General features: G+C 39.3%; 4 protein-coding genes across 4 annotated transcripts; 3 read left to right on the top strand and 1 right to left on the bottom strand.

Moving 5' to 3' along the window:
- Nucleotides 1-2,190: 2,190 nt before the first annotated feature.
- On the top strand, nt 2,191-5,517 carry LOC149017420 (disease resistance protein RPM1-like). The gene is given in 3 exon segments (XM_089152963.1): nt 2,191-4,284; nt 4,286-4,981; nt 5,134-5,517. Coding segments are annotated over 3 exon segments (3,174 nt in total).
- A 4,390-nt stretch (nt 5,518-9,907) lies between these two features.
- Nucleotides 9,908-11,998, top strand: LOC149017419 (uncharacterized). The gene is made up of 2 exons (XM_089152962.1): nt 9,908-11,054; nt 11,172-11,998. The coding sequence occupies exons 1-2, from the start codon at nt 9,908-9,910 to the stop codon at nt 11,996-11,998; spliced, it is 1,974 nt and encodes a 657-aa protein (XP_089009088.1).
- A 3,357-nt stretch (nt 11,999-15,355) lies between these two features.
- LOC149017418 (auxin-responsive protein SAUR64-like) lies at nt 15,356-15,775 on the top strand. The gene has a single exon (XM_089152958.1). It carries the CDS (start codon nt 15,356-15,358, stop codon nt 15,773-15,775), a length of 420 nt encoding a protein of 139 aa, XP_089009084.1.
- A 4,512-nt stretch (nt 15,776-20,287) lies between these two features.
- LOC149017417 (putative CoA ligase CCL5) lies at nt 20,288-23,059 on the bottom strand. Its single transcript, XM_089154168.1, has 5 exons — nt 21,581-23,059; nt 21,206-21,351; nt 21,029-21,096; nt 20,822-20,924; nt 20,288-20,645 (listed from the first exon to the last, which is right to left on the bottom strand). The coding sequence occupies exons 1-5, from the start codon at nt 22,797-22,799 to the stop codon at nt 20,532-20,534; spliced, it is 1,650 nt and encodes a 549-aa protein (XP_089010294.1). The 5' UTR covers nt 22,800-23,059; the 3' UTR covers nt 20,288-20,531.
- Between the last annotated feature and the right edge of the window lie 1,937 nt (nt 23,060-24,996).

The following is a 24,996-nucleotide window of genomic DNA, read 5'->3' as shown; positions in this document are numbered from 1 at the left end:
TTTAAGGATATAATTGACATGCAATATAGTTTTTATAAATAAAGGTAATGCCATATTTTTTACTTTTTAATTTTAAGGGCAAAATAGATATTTCATATTTGGTGATAACAGCCACTTAACACCTTTAAAAGTGAGGGGACAATAATAATTATACAAAGAAAGGGGTTTGATTAGTAATAAAACTAAAGTATAAAGGGGCAATAGTAATTACCCCTAAAAAATAATTTGAAGTAAAACTTTCTTTACTTAAAATAATAAAAAGAGCACCACAAAAGCAGCACGATTTTTTTTTTTGGTAATAAAAGCAGCACGATTAAGGAAATGCTTTTTGTACTTATTTATCAAAGAGAGCTACCACCGTTAGCTTAATAGAAAATAAAGGAGAAAAAAAAAAAAAAAAAAAAAAAAAGCATAACAAGAGGGAGAGAAAAATAATTTACAATCAAACTTTTTTTTGAAAAAGAGAGAGGAGAGAGAAAGACAAGTGTTGAACTGGGATTCACATCCTCTGTAATTCATTTTCGTACAATTCTCTATAATTTCCTCATAAGATTGTGCCATGGCACAATCTAATGGTTATCCAATTTAAATTAAATTTGAATTTTATTTAAACACACACATAAATTTGAATTTTATTTAAATTCTAGTTTATTGGGTAACCTTTGGATTACTTAAATGCCACATGACACAATCTTATGAGGAAATTACAGGAAATTTTAGGGAAATGAATTACAGAGGATGTGGATCAGTTGAACTCACAGAACATATACTTGGCCACTTTGGATGAAGGAAAAGAAAAGAAAAAGTTTTTTTTGGGTAATGCTGAAAAGAATAGTTATGATAAGAAGAAAAATATATATTTTTGATGAAGAATGCAAATGATTTAGAAAAGTCATGAATAAAGAAACAGTAATAAAAAAAAGAATCAAAGAGAGCTGTAGCCTACAACCTTTTTCTTAATAGAGAAAAAAGAACAAGCATAAATAAGAGAATAATTTAAGGTCAAACTTAAAAAAATTAAAAAGAAGAAAAAGAAAAGGAAAAAAATAAAAATGAATGAACAGGAAGAAAAAGTACTGAGCAAACAAAATATATACTTGAGATGAAGGAAAAGAAAAGGAAAGAATAGGCAGTAATGAAGAAAAGAATAGTTATGATAAGAAGAAAAGGATACATTTTGGATGAAGGAAGCAAATCATTTAGAAAAGTCCTGAATAAAGAAATGGTAATAAAAACAAAGAATCAAAAGAGCAACCACCCTTTCTTCGTAGAGAAAAAAGAACAAACATAAATAAGCACATACTTTGAATGCACAAAGCATATACTTTGGGTGAAGGAAAAGGAAAGAAAAGAGTACTTATGATAGGAAGAACATAAATTTTGGATGAAAGAGACAAACGATTTAGAACAATTATGTCCGACATTTGGGATAAAATAAAATGTAGTGGTTGGAAACACTTTTTTACAAGAAAAAGAAACGTATCTATTTGCCTATTACCATACATTCTTCACCATTGGATGAAAGAATGATTATTAGATGATGGTGGCCTACTTTGCTTAAAATTGTTCCATCTTCGATTTAGTATTATATTTCTTGAGAACTTTAATTTTGTATTCTTTTTTAGTAAGTCGACTTGTCTATGACTTTTAATCCTAGCCATCTAGGGAGTCTTGTACCCTGCGTACCCCAACTTTCCAACCAAGTGGGGTCTACCCTAGTTCCTCCTTACTCAAATCTAAGAGACCCATTTGGCCTAACCCGGTTAGACCAGTTTTACCAAATCAGATGTAACACAAACAAAGCAAATATTTTGATGAAGGAAAAGAAAAGAAAAGAATAGCTATGAGAAGAAAAACATAAATTTGGATGACGGAAACAAATGACTTAGAACAAACACGTTCGACATTTGGTATAAAGTGAAACACATTGGTTGGAAACACTTTGGCATAAGTAGAAGAAACGTATCTTTTAGCTTCACTATTGGGTGAAAGAAGGATCCATATAGAAAATCAAGATTTTGCCTTCTTGGCTCTTCCCTCTTTCGAAGCTCTGCACTGGAAAAGATGGAGAGAACCACGGCGAGAACTGTTCTTTACTCGATCGATGAATTCATGGGGTTGATCAATCAAGAAAAGTCTTATTTGGAAACCATCACCAAACACAAAAACTACAGCAAACTTTTGACTACAATGAAGAGTTTTCTAAGAGATGGATATGGAGATGAAGATGGAGGGAATTCCTTTCGATGGAAGAAGTGTCAGCGATTCATTACTAAAGCAGAAAATGCCATAGTGGACTTCATACTTGCAACTGCACCCCGCAACAGAAGACTCGATGGCAAAAAACTTGGAGCTTGTCTCAAAATTCATAAGAGGAACAATCAGATACCAAAGTCAATCAAGAAGAACTATACCCAATTGATGCACAAAAAAGCCCATAAAGATGTTCTTGGGAAGATGAAGCGGCTATCAAAAAGGATCAACATGTGGAAACCAAGATGCTATCCTCGACATTGGAGTTGGATACGTTCTTCTTTTAGATTCAATGAAGCTGTTAGTCTTTCACCCAAGAAAGAAGATGAAGCTCTTAGTCCTGTTAATGGTTTGAGTTGTGGGATAGATTCTCTGAAGAAGTTGTTGGCCGGTGAGGCTTCTCAATTGCCTCAAGAAATCTCAAACCTTGGATCTCGACGCAAACTGCCCCAAGTAATCTCAATTCTTGGAATTCAAGGCATCGGAAAGACAAAGCTAGCACGGGAAATTTACAACAAAATCGGCAATGAGGGTTCGGGTTTTCAACAAAATGCTTGGGTTTGCGCATCTGCAATGGAAGATGATTTTGATAAGATTTGGTGTGACGTTGATGAACAAATCAAGGAACCTTCGCCGTCAGATAGGCATCTAATTGTAATTGATGATTTAAGTGATCATCAGTTTTGTGAAAAGCTGCAACAAAGTATCCCAATACTTGCAGGAAGGTGGATTATCATCACTACGCGGGACGCAGAGGTTGCCGCTTGGGCCCAACACTCAATGCGATTGAAGGTACTGAACGAAATAGAAAGTTGGGAATTGTTCAAGAGCAAGTTATGCATAGCTCCATGGCAACTGGGCAAGGAAAACCTAGAGGAGGAGGAGTTCAACGACTACTCTCCTGTCTCTCAGTCAATGCCATCGGAGTTAGAGGCCCTTGGAAAAGAGATGGTAGGAAAATGTGGAGGAATCCCTCTACTAATTATGGACTTGGCAGATCTTTTGTCCACGAAGCGTGCAAACAGAGTGGAATGGCTATGTGTGCTCCATGGCACGGATACACATATCGGCCACCGTTGGTTTAAATTGTCATCCTATCTTGATGATATCCTACCTTCACATGTCAAACAATTCTTGCATTTGTTTCCTCGAGGAACAAAAATCCCCTCCAGGAGGTTGATGCTATCATGGTGTGTGCAGAGTTCATGGCAGCAGAGCAGTACAAATCCTGAATTTCATCTTGATGATGAAATAGCAATGAAATCGTGGTTGCAAGAGTTGGAATTTCTCAACTTCATTCACGCAGCACAAGTCAGCTCTGTTGGAATAATCAAGAGATATTGCATTCCTGATCTTCCACTGCTTCAGATCTTAATAAAAGTAGCAGCTGATAACTATGATGATGATGATGATGATGATGAGGACGACGACGACTACGATGATGATGCTAGTAGTAGAGTGTCAAGGTTATTGGTTCATAGAATTGCTGATTACAATGACAGCTCAGGGCTCCATTTTCGGCAGATTCATGGTCATTTATTTTCTCCTGCATCAAAGCCTTACCGGACTCTCTCTTGTTTCTGGTGCGTCAATTATCCAGCAGAATACAAACCAGGGCAAGAAGTAGGAAACTTTCTTTGGAAATGCATCGATGAGAACCATTTGCGGCTTCTTAGGGTCCTGGATTTGGAAGGTGTATATAAACCTAGGCTACCTAAGGCAATAGGGGAGCTATTTAACTTGAGGTACCTTGGGTTGAGGTGGACTCACTTGGATAAACTACCTCCCTCAGTTGCCGACCTGCAAAACCTCCAGACTCTGGATACAAAACATACCGAGATCTATGATTACCCTATGATTCGGTATATGGAAAAGCTGCAACACCTTTACCTGAATGAGAGGCACTCAAGTGAGCTTGTTAAACAATTGACTTACTTGACTGCCCTTCGAACGTTGTCGGGAGTAATTGTTGATGATTCTAGCCGTGTGGAGAGTTTAGTCAACTTAACAAATCTTAGAAAACTGAGATTAATTGACATGCCAGTTTAGTCTGCAGCGGAAATGCTCGAAAATGGCTAAGTGGATTGGGAAACTATCATGCCTCCAGACCTTAAAGTTTACGTCAAAAGACAATCGCCAAGACGTCGCCCCTACTTCTTTAAGCTTTCTATGGGCGAACTCCAGTTGTAACAAGCAACTCTCTCGAGTGTATTTGAAGGGCCGATTAGAAAAGTTAGACAACATCGTTGGTAATTTTAATTTGGCATCGAATAGACTCACTGCACTTACCTTGTCTTTCACCAATCTAACCGTGGACCCAATGCCAGAGCTGGGGAAACTACCCAATCTAATTCTCCTTAGGTTGTTCTCCGATTGTTTTGTTGGGAACAAGATGTGTTGTTCTGCTGGAACGTTCCAAAAGCTTCGAGTCTTGAAAATGTGGAAGCTGCCTAACCTAAAGGATTGGACCGTAGAGAGTGAAGCCATGCCAGAGCTTGAAGAATTAGAGATCAGATCTTGCCATAATTTGCAGAATATTAATCCACAGGTACCAAATACCTGCCGTGTATTGACGTTAACTAACATGAAGGAGGAGGAGTTCACAAAGAAATATCATGGTCAAGATGTTCTACCTATGAGCTCTATAATCGTAGAGGAATGGTCGGAGTCTTCTGAAATTTCTGTCAAGCTGTATACTAGAGAGGCTAGTCGTTCTTCCTTCTTTCAGGTATTTATGTAGATTTTAATTTAGCTTAAAATTGATGACCTAGCTAGGATTGCATGCTTAATCGTCATATCCTTGTAATTAGTCATCATGAATCTTGTTGCTTCTCACTCTCTGGACTGCGGGACATTTTTATTTGTCAATTTTATTTGCAGGGACGGTCATTAGAAGAGTTATTGGACCTGGAAGCATTGAAATCAGACCTCGATCAGCTCACCTTATCTGGGACCAAACTAAATCAAGACCAAATGTCAAAGCTGGAGAAGCTGCTGCCCAAGCTTAAAGTCCTTACCTTGTCATCCAATTCCTTCACAGGAAATCATATGGCTTTCTCAAAGGGAGGGTTCAGCGAACTTCGAAAGCTAACTCTTGAAAGCCTAGATGAACTGGAGGAATTGACTGTGAATGACGGAGCAATGCCAAAGCTTGAAGAATTGAAAATCAAATCCTGCAATAAGAACTTGAAGTTTGATCTCCCCCTGCAAGCAGTTCGACAGAGCATGGAACATTTGAAGATTGATGTAGAAGATCATGAGTAGTTTTATCTCAGATATCCGGTATTAAGGTACGTTCTGCTTCAGATATATCTCAAATTTGAACCGTTAAGTGCATGCAAATTTCTCAATTTTGTTATTCTTTCAGTTCAGGAACCATACCTTTTGTTTTGCTTGTCAATTCATCACTACTATCAATGGAGTTTCTGGTTGGTTCCTTATAACTGCTTGTCTATCAGGTGTAAATGAAGTATTGCTCGTGGAGTCGTCTGTCACTGCGCAAGCTTCTACTGTTGTGTATGTAGGTATGTTTGGGAATAAAATACAGTGGCTATCGAGAGGCAAATCGAAAATGAACTGAGAATACAAAGACACTGACATTTGAGATTGCTGACGAGTGCCATCCTGGTTATGGCTTACTTAAACGTGTGTTATTAGCTGGAATTTTATCACAGCATCCATTTCTCTTTGGACCAAGAACATGTAGGTTAAAATTAAATTAATATAAATAAAAAATTTATCTTCTAAATCTTACCTTATAAAATTTCATTGTTAGCTTCATTCTTATGTATAACTTGATTTGTGCATGAGTGCTTTGATATCTTCTAGGTATGAATTTTAATTATGTATCAAGGGGAAATCAACATGTATGTGGACAACTGTTATTGCAAGGATGAGTGTTATGGTTCCTATGTGTGTATTTCGATCTTTAATTATATTTTAATAAAAGTTTGATCCTTAATAAAAAAATAAAAAAATAAAAAAAATCATGTACTATAGGTAATTCCTTAGACGAGGGACATGTGTTCCACAATGAACAATGATGGTATACCCCACCAGGATTTGTTTAGTTGTTGCTCTTTTGTTTAATATAGTTGTTGTTTTTTGTTTTGGAAAAAAAAAAAAACATGTGTTCCCTTCCTCTCTCATGAGTTTTTGCCAAAAATATGTTTGTTTATGAAGTTACCATTATCTAGGTTGGCAACATACACAATTTTTAGCAAAATTACATGGATGGACAAGATTAATAGGTTTGATTTTACTAAATTATCCCGCTTTTGAGCTAACAAATTAGCCAATACAACATTTTTAACTTATTTTTCTACCGTTTTTAATATTTTTGGCCCCTCATATCCAAGCCTACACCGTACAATTCCTCTTTCTATAAATAAAGATCAATTGCATTAAGAATGGAAAAAGGACAAAAGAAAAAGAAAAAAAAAATTACATTTGCAAAGCATTTATCCCTATTTTCTGCCTCACACCTCTATAATATTCTAAAGGGATAATTACTATTGGCCCCCTGTATTTTGATTTTATTATTACCGTATCTCTTGTACTTTTCAAAATTACTTATCCAACTTTCAACTTTGTCTATAATTACTATTGCCCCCTACCGTTAAGGTCCGTTAATTTACTAATGATGTGGCATCTTTATATTTTCTCAAAAATCCCTAAATACCCTTATACTTATCTCTTTACTTATTTATCCTTTTGTAAAGTTACAGTAGTACCCTTAATTAATTGTGGACAAAAAAATAACTATAATCCATTTTATTTTTAAAAAAAAACCACCAAATATAAAAAGAATGATTGAATAAAACTCAAATAGAAACCAAAGAGGAAGGAAAATCGAATTCAACTCAAATTGGAAACTGAATATCACCTAAAATATTTTCAAAATAAATGAAGTTTAGTGAAGGTGGGAAACCAAATTGGATTTGGATTTTGCCCATTTCTTTAATTCAAAATAAATGAAGTTTAGTGAAGGTGGGAAACCAAATCGGATTTAATATTGCCCATTTCATTAATTCAAAATATATGAAGTTTAGGGTAAAATTGGCATTTAATCTGGTTTTTATAATGGGGTAGCATCGTCTATTGATTTCTTAATTTTAATGAAGGGCAAATTAGACATTACATATTCAAACTTAATGGCTACTTAACACCGTTATAAGGAAGGGGGCAATAGTAATTTCATAAAGAACAGGGTTTTATTAGTAATAAAATCAAACTATAGTGGGGCAATAGTAATTATCCCTATTCTAAAAGAACATCTTCATATCAATGCAAGGTTGGTAGAGTGGTAAGATTCATATTTCTTAATGGAGAGGTCATGGAATCGACCCTTGTGGACACAAAACTCCCTCTGAGGTTGTATTCAAGGTGCACACAAGTTGGCCAGGATGAACCGTGGCTACCACTCCATCCTTTTTTGAATTTTCAAAATTTAAAACTTTAGAATCCATTTCATCATCCATCTCTTCCTCGTGGGACCCAGATACATCTGACGGCTATTGAGCATCAAAGGATTGAGAAAAGATTGGAGCTTCCACCAAATTTTCTTATCAAATTTATGAGAGTTTTGCTTGAAGTGGACTCCTCCCTATCCATGCCAGCCAACACATCTTGCACCGGAGCTCTATCAAGGGTCTTATTCCCCGTCACTTGTAGCTCCACCACCATAGAAGGTCAGGATTTTCTGAAGGTACACTAGGCTACCAAGTGACCAAATCACCTACACATTTTCTCCGCATCCTGATACACTACACTTTGGTTAGAACTGAAGACCTACCCTAATCCAGGTTCACTTCACCCAACTTGAACCTCATTCGCTTGCCTCGATTCCTTGTCTACTTCCACCAGAATACGGGCAAAGTTACCAAACATTCTCTGCTTCGTTCTATTGTCCAAAGCAACAGGATGACCTGCATTCACAATTGAAAATAGTCTAATGGCAACTCCAGGAAACACGTCCAAAAAAAATTCCATAGAAGGGTTGGTCATCATTATATTAAAGTTTGGCCTCAATTTTTGAAACCACACCAATTGCGAACCAATCCAACATGGGCCATGTCTCCAAACATCAACCTTATCGCCCTTAGAACCAAATTGGAAAATTACAAACCCCTTTCCTATGGAACGTAAGCCGATTGCAGCCCCACTTTCCTTGCTTTCAATTCCTTTCGCACCTCATCCATGGTGGTTTTCTAGAAATCAAACCTAACAATCAGAGCAAGCCTGAACTAACTATAGTTATGTTGCATCTCATACTCTACCTGAGGGATCACCACTCACCTATATTTTCCATCTTGAATTGGATCTGGAAGGTTTTCTTGGGAAATTCCTAACCCCCCCCCCCTCAGCAGATCGGAGGTCCTCTCCCCCGGGCGCAAAAGCACACCAAATCCGGAGCGGAGCCCACCCCAGAAGCCCCCACCACACACCCGAAAGAAAGAAAAAAAGCCACAACCACCAAGTGCACCACAACCCCACCAAGCCGCAAAAAAAAAAAAAAAAGAAGAAGAAGAAGAAAAAATCACCAAGCCCCCCCCAAAACCACCAAAGCCCACAGCCCAGACCGACCACAAGTACACATTCAGCCCGAGAAAGACAAGGAAAGCACAAGAAAAGTGACAAAACCAAGACCATTTGCATGCCTCAAAGAAGGGAAAGAACCAAAACCGGCCAGCCCAAAGAAGGTGCACCAAAAGACACCCCCCCCACCCCCAAGGAGACAGGGGGGGGGAAGAACAGCCGCAGAAGCAGCCAAAACCGAGTCCCAAACAGCCCCCCCACCCCACCCCACACAGGCCGCCCAGAACACAGGGTCAGCCCAACAGAGGAGGAGGAGGGGGAGGCGCCAGGGGAAAGCGGGGCGCAGCTCAACCCACCAACAAAGAGTTCACACGAAAAGGAGGAGCCCGCGCCGACACCGGAGGGAGACCCACCAAACATATCTTTCGCCATCTACCAGCTCAGAGGAAGACTAACAAGAAGACAAGCAAAAGGAAAAAGGAAAGAAAGAACAAAGAAAATCTGCCACCCTAATCTGAGAAAAAAGAAGAAGCACCATTGAAAGACAAATAGATCAAACTTTTTCTTTTATATATATGCTTGATTAAGGGACAACCAAAGTTACTGGATAAAATAATCCTTGTCGCTTTTTACTATTCAGGTATTCTTTACTTTCATCAGGAAAAACAAAAGTATTATTCTTTACATATTTCAGAAGCAAATTATATGAAAATTTGTAACTGTTCCGGCCACAATAAACCTTGCACATCTCTATGATCATAAGCAAGAAGTTGGATTTGTTGCCAATGGCGGGTTCAAGCATCTTTTTCTGTCAATCTTAGGTTTTATTTACGTATCCTCAAACTGAGGGACTCAATCACGAAGGCTGTATACTAGTAAGTATGATTCTCTATTTTACCTCACATACGCTGGTACGCATACATGCATGCATTCGTCTTGCTTTCTTTCTTTCTTTCAATATATCTATTCGTTTGTTTTCGCAGAATGATTTTTGGAAGGAACCATCCAACACTTACATTCTTTTATTTAATCCGTTTAATGTGTCTTAAGCTTAATGTTGTTTTACTTGCAACCTTATAAATCGAAAACGTATTTTTAAATTCAGTTGTCATGCACCATGCGGTTCTTCGTAAAGGTGGGCGATTTATTGTTTGGAAGCATCAAAAGAGAAGCTCAGAGGGTCTGGAACGTATGTGAACTCCGGGTGGTGGTTGTAGCGAGTCTCTCCTTACAGATCCTTCTCATTTTGTTGGGCGAGCGTAGAAGACACGTAAGCAAAAAAGGGAACCAGGTCATCATATGGACAGCATACTTGTTGGCAGACTGGATTGCAGCTGTTGCCCTGAGCCTCATCTCCCACAGCATAGAGGAACCTAAAGCTGATGAACTGATAGCCTTCTGGGCACCATTTCTTCTATTGCACCTAGGAGGTCCAGACACCATCACGGCCTACTCCTTAGAAGATAATAACCTATGGTCAAGGCATTTGTTTGGACTCATTGTCCAAGGCAGCATTGCGGCTTATGTCACCATGAAGTCCTGGACTGGTTCTGTGGTTATGATTCTTTCCGTTCTGATGTATGTTCCTGCACTAATCAAGTATGGGGAGAGAACCTGGTCTCTTAGATCGGCAAGCAAGGAGCAACTCAGAGATTCTATGCTTGGTAAACCTGATCCTGGCCCAAATTATGCCAAGTTCATGGAAGAGTACAATTCATTCAAGGAGGAAGGGTTTCTGGTGATCGTAGGAGGAGTTGAAGATGAACAAGCCACAGTAGAACCCAATCAACGCAAGAGCGACGGTAGCGATGATAGTGATGGTGTTGGTCTTGATGATGCTCAGGTTTTGATTAGAGCGGATTACTTCTTTCAGATATTCAAGCGCCTATTCGCATTTCTCATTCTCAGCCACGAGGACTGGGAAGAAAGCAGATCATTCTTCCTGCACTTACCATATAAGCAAGCTTTCCAAATAGTCGACATTGAGCTTGGATTCATGTTTGATGAGCTTTACACTAAGGCCTCTGCGGTTTATTCCAAGATAGGTTGCTTTCTAAGATCAGCTAGCTTCTCCTTTACCATCTTTGTGTTCGTTCTGTTCTTGGCGAAGGTTGACAAGGTTGGGCATCGATTACTGGCGGGGGCGGATCCGGATCCAGATCCGGATGTATCCATAACGTACCTATTGCTCGTTTTTGCCATCTTCCTTGAGAGTTATGCCCTCGTGATTCTGATTTTATCGGATTCGGCGTTCCTCTGGCTGAGTAAGCATCGCCTGCTTACATGATGGCCTTTCACAAAGTCGCTGAAAAGCCGGAACGAGAAGAAAAGGTGGTCTAATTACATTGCGCAATACAATCTTTTAAGCGTTTGGCTCAAAGATACTACATGGCTTGGTTCGTTGGAGACGGAGTTTTTGCGCATCAACAAAAAGCTAAAAAGGTATTGGTATACAGAGTATGCGGAGGTTGATGATAAGTTGATGCAATTCATCTTTACACAGCTCCACAGCAAAGCAGAGAGGGCCACAGATTTGAAGACAGCAAAAGAAATTTGCAGGAGTAGATCAAGTGGTCGGTTGTTACTTCAAGACAACTCTGAAATTGGTCAACTGATTCGACGAAATATTGATGAAGTAGAATTTGATCAAAGTCTTCTTGTTTGGCACATTGCTACTGAGCTTTGCTATAATTCTGACTGTAAAAGTTCAGATCAGCCATTTAAAGAAATCTGCAAGCGTTTATCAGATTATATGGTGTATCTCCTGGTTGTGTGTCCTTATATGCTGCCGGAGGGGATAGGTGAGGTCAGGTCTCTAGATACTCAAGAAGAAGCCATGAGGTTCTTAAGAGAGAAGCACAGAAAAGTGCCCTTGGACGCCAAAAAGGCCTGTAAATCTATTCTGGAAGTGGAAACAGAAATTCCACCTGTCGCAGTGAAAGGACCAGTAAGCAAGTCAGTATTGTTTGAGGCATGCCTGCTCGCACAAAAGTTGATGGATATTGATCATATGTGGGAGACAATCGGTCTGGTGTGGGTGGAATTGCTATCATATGCTGCCGTGCAGTCCAAAGGACCAGATCATGCTCAACAACTCGGACAAGGTGGAGAACTTCTCACTCATGTCTGGCTTCTCATGGCACATCTTGGTCTAACTGAACAATTCCAAATGCCTACGGGCTCTGCCATGAAGTTGATTAAAAGATGATGATGATAATTAATATAAAAATATATACTAGTGTACATGGTGGTGTATGTGAGACTGATTCTCCATGCACTTCAGCATTTCTTAATTTTCATGTTTCTTCATATTGAATCAGCTCCTTCACAAGTGAGTGATTCTCCTGCAAATAAAACTCCTCAAGTATAATAATTTTCACTAATGTAAGGATATGCATAGTAGATATGAAGTATATGTTTTCAAATAAAGTTGATTAATTGGAAGATAGGAACATTAATTTGTAGAGCAGACTCTACTTAATTGGAATAAGACTTGTTATTGTTGTTTATATATTAATAAAATGCAACAAGTCTCTCCGAGTATAAGAGATTTTAAAAAATTAGAAAATAAAAACAAAATAAACATGCGCTATTACATGAAATTTTCAACGTGGAAAAATGTGGCTCCTATATGCTTCAGTTTGATGACCAATGAAAGCATGAATGCATTAATAAGGGGCAGAAATTTTCTATTTTTCATGGGGTAGGATGGTTATTTTGCTCAATATTGAATTTGGTGCAAGAGCCAAATCCCCAAACAGGCTCTTTTGTTTTCTTTATTTATTTGCTAGTGAGGAAAATAAAAAAATCTGTCCAAGAATAGAACGCATGCATATGATGCTTTAGTGTGTAATCTTATAGGTTCTTGTCCTTAGAAATTAAAGGGCAAGTTTACTTCCCTGTTGTTTATTAATTTTTATTTTAAATATTGAATATTATTAATTAAAAATTATATTATTTAAGAGCATGATCCCTATGACTACATCTTAACCATCTCTTACCATACAAATACTGCTCTTAATTTGTAAATAATATGTCAGAACAAATATCAAGAAAATGAACAAATATAGAAACAAAGAGATCTAATGTAGTTCACACATCAAATATACTTTGTTCATGAGTAAAGTTGAAACCATATAATAGTGAAAGAATATAATGAATATCTTCCAAAATATCCTACCTACATTACGAACTCTCATTCAAAATCCTAAGTTGAAAATCTTCAATTCTTTCTCTTCATGTGAAGAAGAATGTGCACTGAAGCATATAGATAGTATTTCGGTAAAATTTCAGCCCAAGCTCTGTGCCTCCCTTACAAATTTAAAAAAATATATATTATTACCCCCAGAATAAGACGTGGCAATTTTCAAATTAGTAAAAGAACTGAAAAAAAACAAAAATAAGTGGTGTGTTCAGAGTTTTTTTTTCTTCTTTTTAATGTGGTAGCTTTGCCAACACCTCGTGATACTGCCTTATGATACATATGGCCTGGGTGTATGTTATACTACACGTTCACTAAGAATATAAGAAAGAGTTTTACCAAAAAAATATATATAAAAGAAAGGGGGCTGAAAAACAATGAAGCGTGCCTCAAATTGAGAATCTCTTTCCTTCACTTTTGAAAGCTGTCCACTCCATAAAAATGGTAACTGAATAACAAAAGAAGAAAAAGAGTGAACAGAGAGCCAGAACATATCGCTTCAATTTGTTGGCAAGTTAACTAAAAAGAGACTTCATTCCTTCAATAGTATTAAATGGAATAAAGGTATTAAGCAACCTTGAGGGGTGGCTCAGTTGACAATAGACCAATGCTTCTACATAGGAGATTTGAGTTCGAATTATCTTGGGGTCATAGGCAAAGCTCCGCCTATATTAATTATATAAAGCTCCTTTGAAGATATAGTTGAAGTGCGCATAAGATGCCCCGGATGAACCTCAAATCCAAAAATTTTTAAAAATAAAGATATTGGCAACATTCCCAACATAGAAACTCGTTCATAAACTTGGATGTTAAAGTCGTGGTTGTCATATGGATCCAGAAGCCATGGCAGTTCGTGATTTAGCCTTGAATGATAGAAGCCAAAAAATAATGGAGTCCTTCTGGATAAAACACCACCATTGGGGGTCCCACACCTCATGTGGGTGTGAGAGCATGGGTCTCCGGAAGGTTGGGGGCAAAGGATCTGGTCGCCAAAAAATCCCGGTTGTATTGTTTAGCATAAAAACAACAAAATGATCTCTGCCACAGCACCATCAACTTGTCTTGTCTTCCTTTAATCAAATCCACAAGGTATGCATCTAACGGTGGACACCACAAGTAACGTACCACTACGTCATACGCATAACACAAGCAAGATCTGCGAACAGATCCTCTACCCTCATCCTGTTCGTGCCCCTATGCTCCCACACTGCCCGGCGTAACCTGTGTCTGTGGGTCCACATCTCATGTGAGCATGGAACACAGGTAGGTTGGGGGCAGAGGATCTGGACGCAGCAAGATCCCCCACTTGTCTGGTTTAGCAGTAACAACAAAATGCATGGTACGTCTTCGCCACTTCATCATCAACTTGCCGAACTTCCCTGGTGCTTTTCATGGTGAGGGAATGGATCGAAGGTCTCTTTCTTGAATAGATCAGATACTTCTTAAAGTTGGAATATCCCGCAAATACAATGCTGGGAAGATACCTGCTTTCTCCCAAGGAAATAAGAAAAACATAGTTAGGGACACAAATTTGTTGCACGGCTCTGGTTTGGTACCCAAGCTTGGGGGAAAAAAACTTACATTTTAGGCAGTCTGTTCACATGGGTTGATACGTTTTAACTCACTATCAAATCAGCTTGTGTTAAATACTTTAAATTTTTTGAAAAAATGCAACCTCAATTCGCTGCCGTAACCCATCGACATCTGAGTCCGGATCAGCGCCCGAACACGGGCCCCAAAAAAAAAATCACCAGTAGGACCCACTGATATTTGGGGTCAGGAAGCCATGGACGGGGAGAAGATCCGGATTCTCGACATCTACCTAAGTGATTAGCTCACGGCTGACTGCAGGTGTAATTGATCTGAAAGTACATGCAGCAGATAACTGTTTGTGATAATACCTAAATGAAACCTCAATTCTCTAGACCATAACCACAACTGACAGCATCTTAATGGTCACTAAATTATCACCACACAAAGGTGACCGGATTCAAGACATTGATTAGTACCCAACCATTCATGGTAAATTGTGTGGCAGAAAATGAAGTGGGATAGACCGATGGACATAAGGTTTCATTGCATGGCTGAGAAAAATGAAACAGACGCATTGCCAAACTACCAGATCATCTGGGTGACTTGACAAGATAGCAGACTACCTGAAAGCCATAATATGTCCAGATGCCAAGTTAATTACCTTCACATGATTTCGAGTTTCCATGTAGCACTACACGAAACACAGCCAAACTTGTGATTATCAGTATATAAACAAGCCGGCCTTCTTACCAAAACATAAAAACAAAAACAAAGCCGGCCTCCTTCATTGCTTTCTCCAGATTTCTTGAATTCGATCAAGCAATTACAACCATGGACTCTAGGGGTCTTGTAATGAAGATGGCAATGAAGTGGCGGATTGGGACAGCGGCCGCCGTCTTAAAGAGAAAAATCACATTACCCAACAAGAAGAGAACTTTCGTTGTGTACACTACAGATGAAAGGCGTTTCGAGGTGCCTCTGGAGTTTCTCAATAACAACATCTTCAGAGAGCTCTTCAGAATGGCGGAAGACGAGTTTGGAGTTGAAGGAAGAAGAGGACGAATCATATTGACTTGTGATGCTGCCTTCATGAAATATATTGTGTCCTTGGTCGGGAGAAATATATCTAAAGACCTAGAGAAGGCACTGCTAATCTCCATATCAGACGGTTCCTGTACTGGTGCATCTTCTTCGATTCGCCGTTCTATCGAACTGAGTCGCACACAGACCCTCCGTCGTTCCCTGAACTGAGTCGCCCACAGACACTCCTACATGGCTTTTGAAGATGCGCATAACAGCGACAGATTATCAACTTTTCAGGTTCCGACTGATCCATTTTAGCCAAATCTCTACAACCCCACCCCCTAAAAAAAAGAAAAGAAAAAGAGAGAGCGTGTATAATGGTATATTAGTATCTATCTATACAGTTCGTTTTATTTTTGGGATGGCAGATCTAGAAGTATATGTTTTTCTTTTGGTAGAAATATAAAATATAAATTAAGAAGAAACTGTGAGAAATACATGGCAGATTTACAAAAAAAAAAAACTCCTAAACTATAGTGAGGAAACAGGTCAAACCACACAGCACTTGACAAGGCCATCTAGACCAGGAAATCAACAAAGTTGTTAATTATTGTCGTCACTTAGAACAAAGAGAAAATTATATATACATGGAAAAACACAAAGATACATTTTGTTATTAAATGGCAATAACTGAAACTATGGCATGCAAGCAATTGTGCAACTAACTAACCACCAAGTAATTTCCACTAATATTGTGGCTTCATGTGTCAGTATCCATATTAACCAGAATTGTGTGTTTAACCAAAGATACTGACTTCTAGGAAGCAATTAAAGCATTTTAAACTGTAGGCAATGTACCAGAATCACCATTTTTTACAAAGCCCTTTCTCGTTTGGTGATCAGAAGCAATCCTAACTCTATTTGCTGATGGAAAAGATAATAACACCACGGTGTTAAAAACACCTCTTATGAAAGCTGGATAGCTGTCCATCTTTTAGTAACACAAGAAATTAGACATTCTCTTATTTCTCAAAAAGAACGAATGCCTCAAATGCCAAAACTAAACAAAGAAAAAAGACTTGCAAAAATAAATGAAGAAAAAAAAATTGAAGGAACTTTTTTCCTTCGCTGTTCCACGGAAATGAAAAGCTAAAAGGTAAGTTGCCGAGAGATGGGAGCCGTATAGGTTCACTTCTTTTGCAAAGAGATTAGAAGCCCTGGTTTGCAATTATTTTTCAGAAACTCTAGTTGCCCCTGGTTAATGGGGAAGCAGAGAGGAATTCCATCGTATACGTAAGCAATTTCAGAATGATATTTGGGAATTTATATATATTTTCATTTGATCTGTCCTTCCATACATGTTGGCCTTCACACTACCAAATCCATTTTTGGAATCGAAAAGTGGGTTCCCTTTTTATTCCATCATTCATAAAGTGACCAGCTCAGGCTTATCCATAACAAACCCATCCGGTAGGAAACAAACATATTATAGAGAAAAACCACGATACAACCAGACAAACACAAACAACGAAAACAACAAGGGGAGGCGGGCGCGAGAGAGAAAGGCTCCGAGTTGAAGCACCTTCTTTGCCAAAGCATCCGCAACCATAGGCTCCCATATATATGATGGGGAACGAGACAAGATGCGTAATGAGGGGAAAAAGCCCATGGCACCTCCGGATATGCTTCGAATAGCAATTAAAGCACGATTATCACTTCCATCCCACCGGTAGGAAAACTTAGCCCAAACAGCTGTCGCATGGCCACGCAGTATAAGAACACGACACGCGCCCGCCCAAAGCAAAGATCATCGCGGGACGCGAGCAATTCCTCCAAACCCCGCCGGAGATTCTTTAAAGACCGACCATCAACATTGATCTTTATAATAGGATAATTGGGAGTGTTCCATTTGATCACCGCAAGATTGGGCTTAAGCAATGTTCTCATGCATATTTAAGGAAAAACGAAGACTTTCCAAATCATAAAGCGCGGGTTCCACCGTGGATGAGACGTTGGGGGAAGGATTTCCAATGAGCCGAGTATAGGCATTGTGTCCCTAATCTGTCCAGCCGAAACCGCGAATGAATCCCCATAGTCATTTCGAACAATGAAGATCATCGATTTGTTTGAATGAGGACAAACCGGAGAAGTGGTCCACCGATGAGTCATGATATCCACATAATAGACCGAGTAGGACAAGAAATCCGCGAGATGCGAGGGCGTTTGATGCAACAATCCACAGAAATGTATTGATCGGGGATGGATAGGAAGTCTCCAGTTGCGCCAAACCTTGAATTTGGATCCAACGCGAACATTAAGAGAGTTGAGAGCTAACCCAGGCCGATTAACATAAACATCCCGAAGTAGTCCATCGCCATATAACCGATCGGAGTAGGAATTCGTGGTAATGGAATGTTTAGGATTTTATCCACAGTTGCGCGACCCAAACTCAACGGGGATGTATGAATTGGCTACGGGTTTGGGCCATTTGTGAAATGGAAAACAACCCAAGTCCAATGGATGATCGGTATCCAATTAGAAGTCCAAGGGTGGTTGATCTCCGACCAATTTGCTAAGTATGCCCGTTGAGAAGATCTCGGCCTTTCAAAATGGATCGCCAACCCCAAGAACGGGATGTGAGGGTACATCCAGGAAATGTGATATTCGACGTGTGTCATAGCGACCCCATAAGGAGTCGGGATTGATAAGTAATTCCCATGCCTTCCGAGTGGAAGAGCCGGGTTGAAGCTGTAGATGCGGATGTTAAGACCCCCATGAGCCTGGGATGGGATAGATTTCCAATCCGTATGAACATCTTGTTCGCTCCATTGGACCAAAAAATGATGCATCCCTTTTCCAAGTCTTAATACCGCGCGGAATTGAAAACAAGACATAAAGTGATTGGGCATGGCGGCAATGGTGGTAAGAAGAACCCTGGATAAGATAAGAGTTGGCCTCCAGAAAAACAAAAGAGAGAAAGAAGGGAAGAGAGGGAAAAAAAAGGAGGAGGAAGAAAAGAAGGAGCAGGAGAGGGGGAAAGAGAGTTGAAAAAGTGAGAAGACGAAAAGTGAAGATTGCCAAAGGGAGTGTGGGACCAAAAAAAAGAGCAAAGAAAGGAAGTGAGCGTTTGATGGGAGCGCGGCGCCAACCTCATCTCATATGATCAATACAAGCGTTGATACCAAGTGATATATTACGTACAAAATTACTAAGAACCATCCAGCAGTTCTTTAACCCTTTTGTCAATTCTAGTCATTGTATTAATCTCAGTTTCTAACCCATCTAATCAAAGATAGTTAACACAGCTATCAGATTCTTTTCTCGTATTTCATTATCTGTATTTAGGTCTTAGCTGATTTGCAAAATAAAACACAATCTATAATACACAATAATTTGTATTATGAATTTTAGAGATTTTTCTATTCATTTAACCAAAAATAGAATTTAAAATGAATACCAAATATATATTTAAAATTGTTATTCCCAGATTGACACTGAGAGGGGGGGTGAATCAGTGTCTTCAAAAATTTACCACAATGTGGCTGGGTCTACCAGACAGTGTACCACTCGTAGCTATCAACTGCACAAGGACACGTCCACCACACACCACAATGTGGCTAGGTCTACCAGACAGTATACCACCACTCTGCAATCAAGACACTCCAATATGTACAACAAAGAAAAATAAACAAAAAACGCAATGCACCAGAGTTTACGTGGTTCGGCCAAATTGCCTACATCCACGGAGTAATACCCTACCTAGGGTTTCATATATACTCCACACCTCAAACACCCAGATATTTTGAAAACAGTCCAGAACACCAATCCTTGCTATAGTCTAAAATGCAATTCAAACAAGGGCACCAACCCCAACCCCCTAGACAAGCTCCAACTTGCTAGGTCACAATGTAAACCAATAATTCAAGTTCCCCAAATTACATTCATGATCTAGGTTCTTCATCATTAAACATAACCTAGAAAATAATAGACAATAACTTATGAATACGGGTTACCTCAACTTGTGTAAGATGCATGGTAACAATACTTGTTTCTCTTTTTCTCCAACTCTCTTCTTCTTTTTTTTTTTTTTTTTTTTTTTTCTTTTCAATCTTTTTCAATTTTCTCTCTTTAAAAAAACCATACAACCATGTTCCCTCCTTTTCTTTTGCTGCTTCTTCTTCCTTCTCTTTCACTTTCTTTCTTGTTCAGCAAAACAAAAGACTTCTTATTCCCAAGCTTCAGATCTCCAAAGCCAACCAACGTCTTCTGGTTCGACCTCCATGCTCTTCCCAAGCTCCTCAAAACATCCTTCCTCTTTTGCTGGAGTTTGCTCTCCTTTTATAGATTAATTTAACTCAGAGTTTGAATCAAACTTAGAGTTCCTAACTTAAACAAGGAGTGTTTTAACGTACAAATCGGACAAACTTCGAGATCTCCAATGAACAATCCCACCGTTGGATTTGAAGATCAAGAAGTCGTGAAGGTCTCCTCCAAAAATCAGCTCAATCGGACACTGGATGACCATCCGATGAAGAGGTTGATCAAAACTGGACTCAGAGTTTGAATTTGATTATTTCTCTCGGAACCTTTTTGTGTGTTGCTGTACCATATCAAAGCCCATTTAAGTTGCCAACAATGACAACACCTTCATTTTAGGCCAATGGAACAACAAAAATATATATATACACGAGTAGATGACTAAGCAAACCTTCACGACTAGAGCAAAATAGAAAATGAGAATTAACACCAAAAAAAAGCCCTTAATTTTCATCTATTACAATCAATACTATATTCAAAATTCAATTAACATATTGAACTGGATTACACAAACCAAATAGAAATCCTTAAAACTGCATAATTGCCTATAAAAGACTCTTATGTTGAGTGATTTGATGCATTTTTTTTTCTTGCTTTATAAAATATTATGCCGGAATGTTGGAAGTGTTCCATTGCAGAGTACAGTGGCAAATTAATCAATTAATTTTCATAGATTTGAATTTGCAAGCTTCATTAGATCCTTTCTGAGAATCTTGCCAGATGGGTTCTTGGGAATGACACTCACAAATGCCACTCTACGAATTCTTTTATACGAAGCCACCTGCATGCATGCATGAGTCGTAGACACGTGGTACATGTGCATCAGTATTAATTCATAACTTACAAAAATATATTCTGTAATTTTAAGATTAGAATTAATAAATAAAAAATTCTAACTGTCGCAACACCAAATCCTTGAATTTATTTTTCATAAGTAAGTAAACATTAATTTCTCACCTGGGCTGAAACAAAGTCCATAACACTACTCGCAGACAGATTGCTTCCTGCCCTTCTCACCACATATGCCATGGGATATTGCCCCACTACCTTGTCTGGAAACCTGAGAGTAATCACCAATTTGAGAAACATAATTATTCTTGTCTACTGTTATTACTGAAACAGATGAAACCCAAAACAATTTAAGAAACATATATAAAGATTTACGGTATGACAGCAGCATCAGCGATCTCTGGGTGTGTTAGTAATATTGCCTCTAGTTCTGATGGAGGGACCTGCACCGATTATTAGACATTAATTACTATGTTAGCTAGCTAGCGAGATTGACTTAATTTGCATGTAATTAGTACCTAATAATTACTAATTTATGCCATGACCACCGACCTGATAACCCTTATATTTGATGAGCTCCTTCAACCTATCCACCACGAATATGTATCCTTCATCGTCGATGAAACATATGTCCCCTGTCCTTAACCATCCCTCCTTGTCTAATGTCATTGCTGTGGCGTTTGGGTTGTTGAAATAACCTTGAAATTAACACACACAAAATTCTCTACTGAATACGCTACATGTATCATTCAATAATTGTTAATTAGACCAAAACCAGGCTTCGTTGGATTAATTAATAGTATTCCAATAAGAGGGATTCAATAATTAGCACCAACCGACACGGACAGCATCATGGTGTCTTGTGACTCTTGTCTCTATTGCACCAATTATTATAATTATTATTTTAAATTCTAAATTAGGGTTTACCTTTCATGACGGAGGGCCCTCGAAGCCATATCTCGCCGGTCCGATTCACTGAGACGGCCTCTCCGGTTTCCGGGTCAACGATTTTGGCTTCCATGCTGGCCGTCAAGAGCCCAGCCGTGCCGTATCGCTGGCTCTCTTCTACCGTTAACATGGACGCTCCAAGCCCTGTTGTCTCCGTCATCGCATAACCTTGCAGAATCGTGACCGTTGGATACTTCTCCGAGAAACTCTCGATTACTTCCTTACTTAACGGAGCTCCACCAGATAATATCCACTGTAGCGTACTCAAGTCGTACTTGGCTTTCACCTTCTCCGCTTGGTTGACCAGCGCCACCACTATGGGTGGCACCAGCGGCAAGTAGTTCACCCCATACTTGTCGATCGCAGATAGCATCTCATCAAAATCGAATTTGGGGAGAATCACGACCGTCGCTCCCAAGGCCGGCAGCGCCGTGGCGAAGACACCTAAACCGTAGATGTGGAACATGGGTAAAGTGCAGAGGAACGTGTTCGCTCCCAACGTGACGAAATCGCTCCCGAGCGTCTGAACCATCACGATGAGGTTCCGGTGCGACGACACAACGCCTTTGCTGGCTCCGGTTGTGCCGGACGAGTAGAGTAGCGTAGCCGTGTCGTCCTGACTGACTCGTTCTTTAACGAGTCCACTCGGACTCGGCTCTGCTTTCATCATTTCCTCCAGAGAAGAAGAGACGACGTTAGTCTGCTTGGAGGAGGTGATGAGGTCGTTGTGTTGTCCCATTAGAACGACCGGAATACCCATGCCGGAAAGTTTAGGGAGGAGGGACTGGGTGGTGAAGGCGAGGACTGGTTTGGAATCGGCAATTTGTTTGTGGATTTCTTGAGGGGTGTTGAGAGGGTTGGAGGTCGTGATGACGGCGCCGATGGACATGACGGAGAGACAAACTATGGGGAAGAAAATGGAGTTGGGGGAGAGGAGGAGGACCACCTGGCCCTTTCGTATGCCCATTTGGGATAAGCAGGAAGCGACGGAATCCACCGCACGCCAGACCTGTGGGAAGGTAAGGTGGCGGCCGGTGGTGGCGTCGATGAAGGCGATGTTGCCATTATGGGGACAGGAGGAGATGAAGGTGGTTACATCCAAGAAGTCATTGCAAGGTAAGGGCGTTGGTTTCCTTTTGCTGTAGAAGATGGAGTTGGAGTTGCAGAAGCCACTTCTTGGGTCAATGTGTGTCGACATTCTACCTGATCTAGCAATTTCCTATTGTTGCCAGATATCATCTTGGATGGTTCATTAATGTAGTAGAAGAGATGGAGATCGCTATCCGCGTTGTTTGAACTTTAGCTGACCAACAGTGCAGGGGTTTGGCTTCGAAAACCTCCCAGGAGGGCCTAATGGGTTTTGAGATATTATTAGGTAGACCATACTGATTCTAAATTTCTAATGACTCAGATTGGTTTGCAGAAGAAAGGAAAGGAAGGAGTAGAGTAGTAAGGTAAAATATGTAATATATAAACCCCACAAGCTTATTTAAGATCCACAAAATTTTATAGAATTAGTACTTCTTTTAAACGTGGGTGAGAAATTTTTTAATTTTTTAATTTTTTAATTTTTGGTAAAAGGTGAGAAAAGTTAAGTGATACATTAATACATATATAGATTCTTAAATATAAGTAATTCGTATTTTATATTTCGATTAACCAATGTAAAAAGAGCTTTTAGAATCATTATAAATGTACACTTTTTCATATCTTTTCGTCCATCTTATTTTATTCTAGCAAACAAACACCCGGTATATAAAATTTATAAAACTTATAATGAAATCATAGACCTACAATCCCATTTTCCCCTTTCTTCCAAAGTCTTCATCACAATGTTGATTACAAACTTTTCCCTAAGTTTTCGTCTTTATTAACTGGAATGTATTTAAATATAATTGTTGACTATAAGGTGATCAAATTCTTTGTCTCTCATCTCCCGTATCTCATCTTGATCTCCGTCCCTCCCTCTGTTTCGCTAACCGGTTTGGGGTTTTCCCCTTAGATCTGTTTGTTTTCTTTCTTGCCGATCTTTCTCCCCTCTTCCAGCTCTTTCATCTCTCCTAGATCTATTTGTTTGCAGCGAGGTGTCAGCTCACCTCGATCTTTCTCATCGCCTAGCATCTCCTCTCTCCCACACTTCTCTTCTCCCTTCTTCTCCTCTGGTTGCAGCACTTCTAGTCTCCCATTTTCCATTATCAAATAACAAATAACTTTTCTGCAGGTTGCAGCGATCATTGGTGCATACCACAAAACACCTCCAGATCTTAGATCTGAAAAATATAAGTCTTCTGCGGCAAGCTTGATAGGAACGTCTCTACGACAGGCCGGATGGCAAGTCTGAACCTTCTCCGCACTTTTGATGCTACCACCGCAACAACAAAACGAGTTGTGTGGTCCGCCCTCAAGGCGTGTTGTATGTCCGCCCCTGAGGCGTGTATTTTGTCCCCCTATGTAGGTGTTGGTGCTTATTTAGTACTGTATTTATTGTAGCTTTCTTTCTAAGGGTATATTGGGCTTGACCCACCCCTTAGCTTGGATGACCCTGTCTATAGCATGTTCGACTGATTGATCAATTTTCACTCCTTGGATCGGTTCGATCCTTGTGTTTTCATGCTTTCTGATGTATTTTTCCTTTCCTTTGTGTCTATATTTTTCGTTTATTTGGGTTTGTGTTTTCTTGTGTTAGTAAATGAAGAGTTGTTTACCAAAAAAAAATCTAAAATTGTAATCATATAAATTAATTTATAAAATTCTAAAAATAAAAAAGTAATTCAATCATGGAATCATTAACATCCACATCCAATTAATTATTGGGAGAATTCAAAATTTTCCAAAACAGATATAGATTCTGATTTCGGTTATCCATTTACATCATAGACTACACCTTGAATATGAAAGAATTTTGGTGGACTATATGGGCCAACTTTTCCATCAAATTAGGTAAGCCAACAAAGAAAAGCACCATCTAAACCAAACAATTACCGGATCAGTGCACTGTTTGAGCTTGGATGGGTTTTAGGGGTGGTCCAATATGGAAATTATTCCATGAGGCCAAGATTGCAAGAGGTTTGATTTGATTGGTAGAACAAGGGTTTTGTTGTAAAATTGTAAAATATCATATATTTAAATGTAAAAAGAAAAAGTTATATTTACATATGTATCCTTACCGTTTATTTAACAGGGGTCGGTGGGTGATTTTGTATCCAATTGCAACCAAGGAACGATGCCGTTGTTTGATTTGAACACTGTTGCCGAGATCTCGGCGGCGAGATGTTCAGTTCGTTCGGTATCTTTCCCTTTCTCTCTTTCCCTTTCTCTCTTTCTTGCTTGGATGTGAGATCGCCGACGATTTGAAAGTATGTACACCATAACCACGGAGATCGGGTGCTTCGCAA

This window comes from Hakea prostrata, chromosome 4 (genome assembly GCF_041222555.1).
Source record: "Hakea prostrata isolate BN-2017 chromosome 4, UWA_Hpros_2, whole genome shotgun sequence".
In the NCBI taxonomy this organism is placed as follows: Eukaryota; Viridiplantae; Streptophyta; class Magnoliopsida; order Proteales; family Proteaceae; genus Hakea; species Hakea prostrata.
The sequence above is the reverse complement of the archived record's forward strand: the minus strand, read 5'-3'. Positions and strand labels throughout refer to the sequence as shown.